General features: G+C 36.5%; 1 protein-coding gene across 14 annotated transcripts; it reads right to left on the reverse strand.

Moving 5' to 3' along the window:
- Nucleotides 1-18: 18 nt before the first annotated feature.
- LOC103985879 (protein ANTAGONIST OF LIKE HETEROCHROMATIN PROTEIN 1) lies at nucleotides 19-10,763 on the reverse strand. Of its 14 annotated transcripts, none has more exons than XM_065151989.1 (6): nucleotides 10,613-10,763; nucleotides 5,851-5,994; nucleotides 5,616-5,696; nucleotides 5,353-5,446; nucleotides 3,340-4,651; nucleotides 19-1,452 (listed from the first exon to the last, which is right to left on the reverse strand). In XM_065151989.1, exons 4-6 carry the CDS (start codon nucleotides 5,385-5,387, stop codon nucleotides 1,423-1,425), a joined length of 1,377 nt encoding a protein of 458 aa, XP_065008061.1. In that variant the 5' UTR covers nucleotides 5,388-5,446; nucleotides 5,616-5,696; nucleotides 5,851-5,994; nucleotides 10,613-10,763; the 3' UTR covers nucleotides 19-1,422. The 14 variants fall into 14 exon arrangements, 13 of the variants coding, with proteins under 13 accessions (XP_065008061.1, XP_065008059.1, XP_065008068.1 ...); XM_065151987.1 differs by having other exon boundaries at nucleotides 5,353-5,456; XM_065151996.1 differs by lacking the exon at nucleotides 5,616-5,696 and having other exon boundaries at nucleotides 3,340-4,647.
- Between the last annotated feature and the right edge of the window lie 51 nt (nucleotides 10,764-10,814).

Here is a 10,814-nt window from a genome sequence, read left to right on the forward strand (position 1 = left end):
AGATCATACAGCTTCCATCTAGTTCATGTGTTTTAAGGGTTTCATCCTTTACAACTTGAGACCTCATCTTTTTCTTTCAGCAAATGACAAGCTGGAGCTTCATATGTAACTTGATGCATCTTCTCTAGAGGTGCCTAAGGTTAACCTTTTAACCTTTTTAATCCTATAAATATGTGAGGCAGAGAAAAATTATAGTTTTGCTTTAAATTAATGTTTGTAAATCAAGGTTTATAATATGATTTGGTATAGACATTATCTATCATATAATGACATAAGTTAAGTTTTGTATCGGATTTTTATTTTTTAAACTGACTTTTAGGTTTTTCTCAAAACTTGGTATGTACCAATGCATCAAATGCAATACGAAACTACTCCGATCCGAACTATTCCGATCCGATCCGAACCCTAACCGATACATTATCGGTACATGAAATTACAAAGGTGATTGATGAACAAGGAGTTCATTTGAAATTACATAGTTTGGATTTAAAAGTTATCACTGACATCAAGCGTGACTTCAGCTTTTAATTTCTATCTGATGAATGGGGAGTCTGATTTAGATTCCAAGAAATGAATTACATTACATGAAATAAAGAACAACAGATAGGCATCCATTGACATTACAAGCATATCCTTTCAGAGCTACAGAAAGAGAATAAAGTAGTACTTCTATCTGCTAACCAAATATCCACAACAAACAATGCTACTGGAACTCATGTCCTAAAAATTGTACTAAAGGAGAATATATTATATATATGTCATCTAGGATTGTATGCAGCATATTCATCTGTGTTCAAATATACATGTCCCAAATACTCAGGTTTCATGGTTTGCCTTGACAAGCATCAATGAGATGATAGACTAAACATGGAAGATATTATATCCCTTGATCATTTTCCAGTTTATTCACAGGTTATAGCACAGAATTATAGCTGGTCATGATCAGTCTAATCGAACCTCATTCTTGGACATGTATCACATAAAAATAAAAGTTCTCTTGTTGTCTAATTAAAATGAACAAAGATGTGACATTAATGGGTTGCAACAAGTAAAATTCAGCAGTTTTGCCTGGCCAGAAATCAGAGAATACTTTTAGGTTTTCATTAGTAAAAAATTGATGCATCAATGCCAAGTTTGACTTTACTTTGACATTACCTCTCAACAGTATGAGATAGCACATAATAAGTTCCTGTTTCCTCTGGAATTAAATCAACATCTTCTCAAGAAGGAACATTGCTAACTTGAAAGGCACAAAATAAGCATAAAGTTTGATAGGGACAAACAACTCAGTTTTATTGGAGACCAGAAAAAGAAAGAATGACAGAGGCCTATATTTTATATATCAGATGTATGAAAGCAAACTAATCTGACCTTTTCTTTTTTACACTGATTCATTGTAGTTCTATAAAGAATTTATGGGCTTCAAATTGACCTGAAAACTTCTTCCATATTCTGTGACAGTCAGATCAATGCATTAGCATTTTTTATCAAGCATCATAAACGCTTTTATTTTGAACTAGCAAACAGATAACAAATATCTAGAGGGTAAATCATAATTTCTTCAAAATGACAGGTAGAAAGACAATAACCAGGTGACAAACAGACATTTGTTGCGATGCTTAATAGATAAAGAACCAAGTCCTTTATTGCTATTAAAGAATGCCAACTACATAATTGCGTAGATGTTTGTTATAGGTGTTCTCATCACCTCAAGATCTAAAAATTACTTGTACACATACAAGTACACTACAAACTTCTGGGCTGTATATACTGGTACACTTCATTGACATTTGCCATTGAATGGATGCAGTTTACTATTTATCCTCTCAATATCAACTTAAGTTAAATCATTGACTTTGACACCAAATTATGGTTTAGTCAGCCAAAGTTCAAAACAGTTGCAGGTCTGTTTAGAGGTAAAACATTTCTAGAAGTACATGATGGCAAGCATCTTATTCTAGAGATCTTAAGTTTAAATTACCATAAAAAAATCTAAAATCTTACTGAATTAACATAGTATTTGGATATCCATGATACATTAATTTGCATCTTCAGAACTGAATCATTAAATCACATAAATAGTTACATATTCAGAAGTCATCTGTTCATAAGATATTAAATAGTTTATGTACTAAAAAATATAGGATAAAAAGGATAATAGTTAGAGGGAAAGCACATAAATCTTGATAATAATGAAAAGTCAGAAGGTTCCGCATAAAACAATGTTTGTTTTATCAAGAGTAATGAACTGAAAGCACAACAGCATGACAAGTCTTTGTAGTTCAATCTACAAAATTTAGTTGGCTTGTATGATCATCTTATGATGTCCTCAGCATAACATTTTTAAACTGGAACTGTAGCATAAGGAGCAGTAGGATAAACCTATGCATGTTTCTCATCTAGAATGGTAAAATAATTATCCAGAGATTGAGAATAGGTAAGTTGGTTGTGTTAAAGGCAATGAGAAAGCATTTGTGAAGAAATAGAACCAATTTTGGAAATAGTACTTCTCATGAACAATGGCACATCTTTACCTCCTTATTTAACTCAATAAAAGACAAAAAAAAAGATTTGATCTGAATCCCTGTACTCATAGCAATAGGGTTCTCTTTCCAGTCGCTATCTACATGACACTTAATTACCTTCTCTTTTTATTTTCTGTTCTCATAGGATGCACTTAATCACCTAATTGAATTTCACTTTTTCTCTTTAACAGCAAAATTAAATATCAAATTATCACTTAAGCATCTCTTCAGCATAAAAAGCAGCAAAAAGAACCTGATTTCGAGGTTGTTTTGTAGATGAAGCAAAGTGCAACCAAGCAAATAAGAATACTATCTTCTTGTCCCAAGCCATCTTTGAGAAAATTTGTTTCAAAATTTTCATTGCCACAGTATTAGCACCTAACAAAGCAGAGCACAAAACTAAAGCCTAACTTATCAGCACTAATGAGAGGAATTGGGACTTCAGAGACTGCTTTTGTACTTGACCGAGAAACATGATAGGAATCAGAGGAAAAATTCCAACCTTTGACAAAGAAACTTGACCGAGAACACACATTCAATATGCAAATTTACAAATATGGTGCTTTAGGAAGAAAAATTTGCTAATTGAGTTTATGAGAAAATGAAGACTTAGCATGAGAAGAACTATCGTTAAGGCCCATATCTACCTCATCAGTCTCAGATTGGTAACCTATGAAGTCATGCAGCATTGTTGATAATAAAGCCACATAAGTTACTTCAACAGTACGTTGCAATTGGTGTTAAGAATCCAGACGGATTCAAACACCACAAAATACATGATAATAAACAAGATAGCATGTCATTCACTGCTTACCAAGCTCAGGTGCGAGGCAAGCATTTCCCTGATCCTCTCTCCATCCTCATCACCCTTCCCCTCGAAATCTGGAAAATCTAGCTCTCCCATTGACGTCTCAATCTCATCATCCATGGGCTCACCACATTTAACAAGGAAGTTGTGAAGCAAACAGCTAGCTACGATCACATAGGGCAGGGCGTCGGCACACTCCTTCTTCCAACTTGTCTGAAGCAGCTGCCACCGCGCACGAAGCTTTCCGAAAGATCTGTACACCAACTCCATGCCGCGTGCATGCACATTGTTAAAAGATGCAGCTTTAGAGGAATTCAAGCTCGAATCCACCCCTCTGAATGGTGTCAGCAGCCGGGGGAGGAGAGGGCAGCAAGAGCCACCCAACAGATACTGAGGCACCGAACCCCCATTGAGCTCCATCGGGGAACCAAGTCCCAGCACCAAGGCCTGGGCTTTGTAGAGCTTGGTTCTGGTTATGATCTGGGCCGGCAACATCGACCCATGCCATCCCACGGAGACGTCGAGAAACCTCCCTTCGGAATCGACCAAACCCTGTGCGATCACCGATCCTCCTCTGGAGGGGCCCTCCACGGCGAATCGGGCAAAGCCAAGCACGCCGCAGCAATTGGGGAGCGACAGCTGTTCGAACCCCCGGACGACGCGGCGAAGGTCAGAGGATAGCTCGAAGAGGGAAACAAGCCGGTCGGTGATGGCCTTGCAGACCTCGTAGAAGGCACGGCACGCAGCATCCGGCGACGGAAGGCCGAAGCGCCAGGCGACGGCGCGGTAGGGGGCCGCGTGGGCGAGGCGGAACAACGCGGCACCGAGCTTGACGTCGGGGGGCACGGCGGCGGCTGCGGAGGGGTCGGATTGGAGGGAATGGGACAGAGATTGGAGAAGGCCGTCGAAGGAGAGCTTAGACATGCGGAATGACTCGACCCAGCGGCGATCGTCCGCGGGAAAGGCAGCGACGAAGCGGGAAAACCAAGGGGAGTGGGGAGGGGGAGGATCGAGGGGGAACGAATCGGGAGGGAGGAGGGTGAGGAGTCCGGAGAGGGAGAAGGCGGCGGATTCGATGGAGGAGTCGAGGGAAAGGGATTGGGAGGGGAGGAGGAGGTGGTCGGCGGAGGAGAGGAATCGTAGGGGGCCGGAGATGGCGGAGGCGAGGAGGCGTAAGAGCGGCATCAGCTCCTCGGACGTGAAAGGCGTCGGCTGCGGCTTACGCTTCTTAGCAGCGGACGGCGGCGGCGGCAGGGGAGAAGAGGAGGTGGTAGCAGCGGCGGAGCGTCGCTTGGTGCCGCCGACCATTTCCTTCTGTCTAAAGCACGCTGGGCATTAGTGGAGTGATGGCGACATGTAATTGAGCATTTGCAAGACGACGAAACACATTTACCCAAAAAGGCCACCAAAGAAATTTACTTTAAAATGAATAACAATTATTATTAAATTTTACTTTGGCTTTTTATATAACATAAAAATTCCCATATACTTTTAACATTATACATACATACATACTACTTAGCATTCATTTAATGAACGTATTAACGATTGCTAAACATACATGACAGCAATGAATCTGATAAAATATAATAAACTCTAAATTCTTAAAATACCACTTTCTATTTACACTGTTCCTTAAAAAAATCAATTGAAATTTAATTGCCAAAACTATACATATGTTACTGACGGTTGCATTTACAAAAGCCTTAATAACTAGCAAAATCAGCTTCTTATTATTATTTATACAATCAGCAGAGTGAATGTAAAAGTACTGCAGATTTGTAGCAACTCAAATTTTTCGAAAGCAGAGAGACTGAGCCTTTAGGGTTTAGGCAATACAATTTTTAGCCAAATCTTAGATGAAGTTCCTAATATCTAATGATTTGACATCAACCATCTCCTCATCCTTGACTTCCCACTGCAAGAGTTATGAGCAATTAGTGTGATACACAGCCATCCATCCAGCCCATCTTTCTTGTATATATTATAGACTCTAGTGAGGGGATAAGACAAACATACCCTTTTAAGTTGGGTTTACATTGCTTCCATAGCATCCTTCTTCAGATCCAACTGTTCTTCATGCTTGGGAAGGTCCTCCATTTTAATGCCCAACCTAATTAAATCTTAGAAATAGAAAAAATTGAGTAAACATCCAACTTTTGGCTTAAATAGGTTGGGGGATGTAACAGCCTTCAGAATGGACATGATATTGGTCTGAGTACAGAATTGAGATTGATGTTACATCCACAGAAAAACTCACAGAACTAAGTGGTTAGCAATACCTTTTTAACTTCATTGATGCATGAACCATAATCCTCTGAATCCAGTTAAATGATCCCATTGGAACTATGATTGTGGCATCTCTTAATAGGGCACAGTAAGTCACCATAAAATTTAGTGGCAGTAGTAATAAGGGCTAGCAGTATTATACCGGATTAACAGATAAGATACAAAACTGCTCGTGCAAGACAAATAGCCACCACTACATGCTAAAGATACTGAAACCTCTCCACTTACTTTGTGTTGATCATGTCGAATTCAACAGAGAAGAGCCATGTTCTTCTCGTCAGACCTCAATAGCAGCTTTTGGATAACATTCTCAACTTCTCCAAAGCTTTCATCATCACAGCCTCAGCACCGAGATCATCTGTAAGGCCACTCCTGACAACATAAATTGTACAATCCGCTCATCAATAAGCCAAGATGTGCAAACATTAAGTAGTAATTTTAAACATAAATAAATATAATTTATATATATATAAGGGTAGACATATATAGTAACATAAGTAAAAATGACAACTAAATATAAAGATAAAAAGGTATTTAAAAATTAAATATTCATATTTGATTAATCAAATATGGAGTAATAAGAATAACATCTCCTAAAAAAATATTTAGCAACATAAGTGGTAAATAAAAAAGAACATGCTTTAAGTAGGTGTATATTTTTTATTCTGTAATACCATTTTATCGGAGACTATCAATGCTCGGAGATTCGTAGATTATTTCATTCTCTAACAAGTAGGAATCGAAAATGATATTAAAGTATTCTCTATCATTGTCAGTTCTCAAAACTTATATTTTTGCTTGAAATCGATTTTTGATCATGCAAGTTCTTGAAAGTTTTTTTAACATTAGAATTTTCTTTTAAGAGGTAAACCCTTTTGTATAGTTATCAATAAATATTTTAAATCACTTGATTTCAAACAGATTTGTACTTTAGAAGGACCCAAATGCCACTATATATAAGACTAAAAGGTTTTGTAAGGTCAAGAAAGAAAAAACAGTACGATGGTATTTAGCAAATTGAAAAATATCACATTGAAATAGAAAACTATTATTATTTCTGCATAATAAAGGTAAAAACTTTTACAAATAAGGAAAGGTTAAGTGGCGTAGTCTGTAGTGCCACAATATTATTTCACTTCTAGTAGTAGTGTTACTATTTATTGTCAACTGAGCTTATCTATTTCAAGTAATGTCCTCTTCAAAATAATAAACTTCTTCTCTCTCTTTAGTAAGTTGGGAACAAGAAGCACAAAATTTAATAAAAAAAATTGAAATTATAATTATGTCTTTTCCTGCTATAGAAGAAAATAATCCATCAACAACTTTTATTTTAGAGTTTCCAAGACAAGGTGTGTAGAAGAAAAATAAGTTTAAAGGCTAGTCATATGATATATTGTACCTGAATCTAGGATCCAATGAGCCTTAAGATCCAAAGAAGTAAACAAAACTTAAACAGTTGGGATTTTGGGATTGGTTTGGAAACTTAAACAGTTGCTCAATTTGTTCCTTATTAAACAGAGGCATTTTGGCTCCTTTAGAGGTGATGACGAATTGATTGTCTACTTGAAATCCTTGGCTATTAGCCTTATCTAGAACTCAATTATTCTTCTAGTATGTTGGTTTTCCATGAATCTTCCAAGAAGTTTCTTTTGTATGTCTTGGTTTATTACAAAAATCACACCATACTTTGGTTTTATCATCTCCTTTCCTTTGATTACATTGCACAGCATTAGCAGGTGAATTAATTTCAACTGTAAAATTTTCTACAATCATAGATGGAGTGGAAGATCCTATCATGACTTGTCTACTACTTTCCACCATCCTAACTTTGGAGAATATATAGCTTGGAAAATGATAATGAATCCTTTCCTAATATCCATCCAAGAATTTCATTTAATTCTTTGTTTAAAACCACTAAAAATTAAAAGGTTCAATCCCTGTTAAGTATCGAGCACTATCAGTAGCACATGATCACCCAAAATCATAAAAAATATCAAGCTCTTACCATAGTGTCTTCGAGGTATTAAAGTATTTTATAACACTAGTATTACCTTATTTAAGCTCTTCGATCTTGTTTGTAATCTCAAATACTTGAGATGAGTTCCCCATATCTGAATATGTCTTGACCATAGGATCCCACAACTCCTTTGCTGTTGGTAAAAACATATATATTTAGCTAATTTCTTATTCCATAAAGTTTATCAATCATGATATGATCATGGAATTTTCATAATCCCAAACTTTAAACTTGGGATCCTCCTTTGCTCTACGGGTGTCGTTATTGATCAAGTCAAATAACCGATCTTTGCTCTTCCTCGAATATACAATTTTACGAATTGAGATCAATGAAAAAAATTCTTTCTGTTGAGTTTATGCGTTGTAATCAACAAGGATGAATTGTCACCTAAGTTGTCTAACCCTAAGTTGTTTGTTAGAGATAGATATCATTTTCTCTCCTCCAGACATAATAGCATAGGTTCCTTATAAGAAAACAAGGAAAAAGAAATAGTTGGGGATGATCCAGAGAGTGGTCGAATAGAGGAAAAATATTTTAAACAATTAAGGTCGAAAGAAAGAAGAAAAATAATTTATATAAGAACCAAGCTCTGATATCTCTTCTCGGATCATTAATATTAATCATTTTACCTCTTCTGACTATCACATCCGAAGGTCTTCCGAATACATGCCCATATCATTTTAAACGATTTTATCTCATCTTATCTTTTATCAAAATGATATATAATTGTTCACAAATAAAAGTATTTCTTTTTCTATCTTTTCTAATAACTCCATGCATCCATCTCAATATTCTTATCTCGATAATATAATCTTTTTATATATATTATTTCTTAACTATCCAATATTCAGATTCATAAAGCATTATTCATGTCATAATTGTTTTATAAATTTTTTTTTATAATCTCAAAAGTATCCAATGAGCACACAAGACTCATAACGCCTCTTGCTATTTTAATCATTTTATTTTTACTCTATAAATAATATCTTCATTGATGATCATGTGTTTTTAATTCACTAAAACACATGAGAAAATTAAACCCACTCATGAGCAACGAAATATATATCATTAGTTATAGTTGCTAACCTCTAGAAAACTGTATTGAATCTATATGATGTCTAAGAGTCTTAATATGATATAATATAGGTAAACTTGTTTACCTACTAAGATTTGTATTTGGAGAGTTCTAGAGGTTTTCTTTGGTAAGTTTTTGAGGAGCGATGAGACTAAAAAAAAAGAAATTTTGCCAGCAAGATACCTTAGCAAGTCATATATATGAGTTAATGTAAGCACTATGGAGTAGTTACTTTTCTATGGCATCAAATATCTGGATTAGTTAGTAAGACATCTCCTCTCTTATTCACCCATAGAAGACCTATTTTCCTCCTTGATTTAGAGAATGATCCCCATAAGGGTGTCATATCATATTAATTTGGATTAAATAGGAAAAAGATCATTTGTCCCATTCTCATCAGTAAAGTCAATGGCATAGGGGTCTGGCTTGAAAAAGGAACATGAATGGATGAGGTGACAGTGCTACAAGATTATCATTTCTCATATAAAAGAAAATAGATCCATATACCTCTTAAGATGTGATTACCTGATTTAAGAGAAAAAGAAATAGTTTTTCTCTAACATTCAAGGGCAATGGAAGAACATGAAAGGATTGCTTAGATTTCCTATTTTCCACGTATGTTTTACTTATCTTCATTTTTTCATTCTAAACTCACTTTACAAGAATCCTAACTGATTCTCTCCAGAGAACTTCTAACCAGTAACATTATTAATCAGCTCAATCCAATTCTCAACACACTCATAAGTCTCACCGGAGACACTAATTTCTAGGATATGATCATCATAGATTGCAAAGCACTCAGAATTATTCAATTTTGCTAACACATACTTAAATTTCTTTTTCCTATCTCGAAGTGAGTTTTTCCTACTCGAATTTCATGATAATCACATGAGACCAAATATGATGGCAAAAGGAATATGGCTATTAATACTACACCTATGCAGACAAATTATCAACAGGTACAACAACTATGATGGTAATACTAAAAGGAAGCATGAACTAAGCAATATGACAATATTAATACTCTTACAATCTCCTTTAAGAGGAGGCAGATTAGAAGGTGCAGCTTCTTCTACATAGGATCAAACTGACATTGCATTATCATGCTGCCAAATGATCTAACCAGCATATAACCGCAAGCAAAATTGAACCACCACAAAAATTATTGACGAAGGCCTATAGACTTTGTGTACTGGTTTGCTACATAATGATATTTGAGCAACTTCCATCAAACTAGAGCAAATTATCCATACGAGGATGAAATTTATGGTGCAGGTACAAACTAACAATCCCAATTCTCAAAGCATGCTATGTGAGTAGATGAGCCAAAAGAACCACCAGCCTTGAGATAATAAATTTGACGAACTACTTTATCGACTCATTACACGTGAAAGATACGAACCAAATTTGCACTAGTGCGTTGATCCTCAGATTATTTATTGCTAGTTTATCTCAGACTAGCATTTTGGAAGTTATATATCCACAATCAGCTTCCCTTGTAGCATCATTCTCGATTGACTCATCCATCAAACTAAAATGTAAATAATATAAGCTGATCATTCTATAAACGATTTCTGCAATATTACCCCAAATGAAGGATCATCAAAGCGTCATCAATTTCAATCATTGCCAGTGCACGCAAATCTACAATCTAAAGAAATCACAGCATACGATAAGGGTTTCACGACGCTGAAAGGCAATTAAAGAAATCAAAAAGGAAAAAGCAACAACGAACACATCACAAACAACGCATCGATCGAGATCGACCGGGAGACGGGAACATCGCAGAGCATGGGGGGGCGATCTGCCCGTCTCATCGGACCTGGATACGATTTCGAAGAGAAGAGATCGATTCAAGGGGACGATAGAGATCGGGTAGGGGCGGGAAGGCAGTTCACCTGTCTGGATCGTGAGAGGATACGAGAAACCAACGCCATGGCGGCCGCAACTCGCAGTCCTTCCTCTCTCTCTCTCTCTCTCTCTCTCTCTCTCTCTCACTGTGCTATCGAATGCTGTAATTGGCATATCCCACGCCACCCTGCGTCGATCATATATCACGGAATTGTGCGCTATCTGTCACCGTAGAATCCACATCGTGCG

The sequence above is a fragment of the Musa acuminata genome, chromosome BXJ3-5 (genome assembly GCF_036884655.1).
Source record: "Musa acuminata AAA Group cultivar baxijiao chromosome BXJ3-5, Cavendish_Baxijiao_AAA, whole genome shotgun sequence".
Taxonomy (NCBI): Eukaryota; Viridiplantae; Streptophyta; class Magnoliopsida; order Zingiberales; family Musaceae; genus Musa; species Musa acuminata.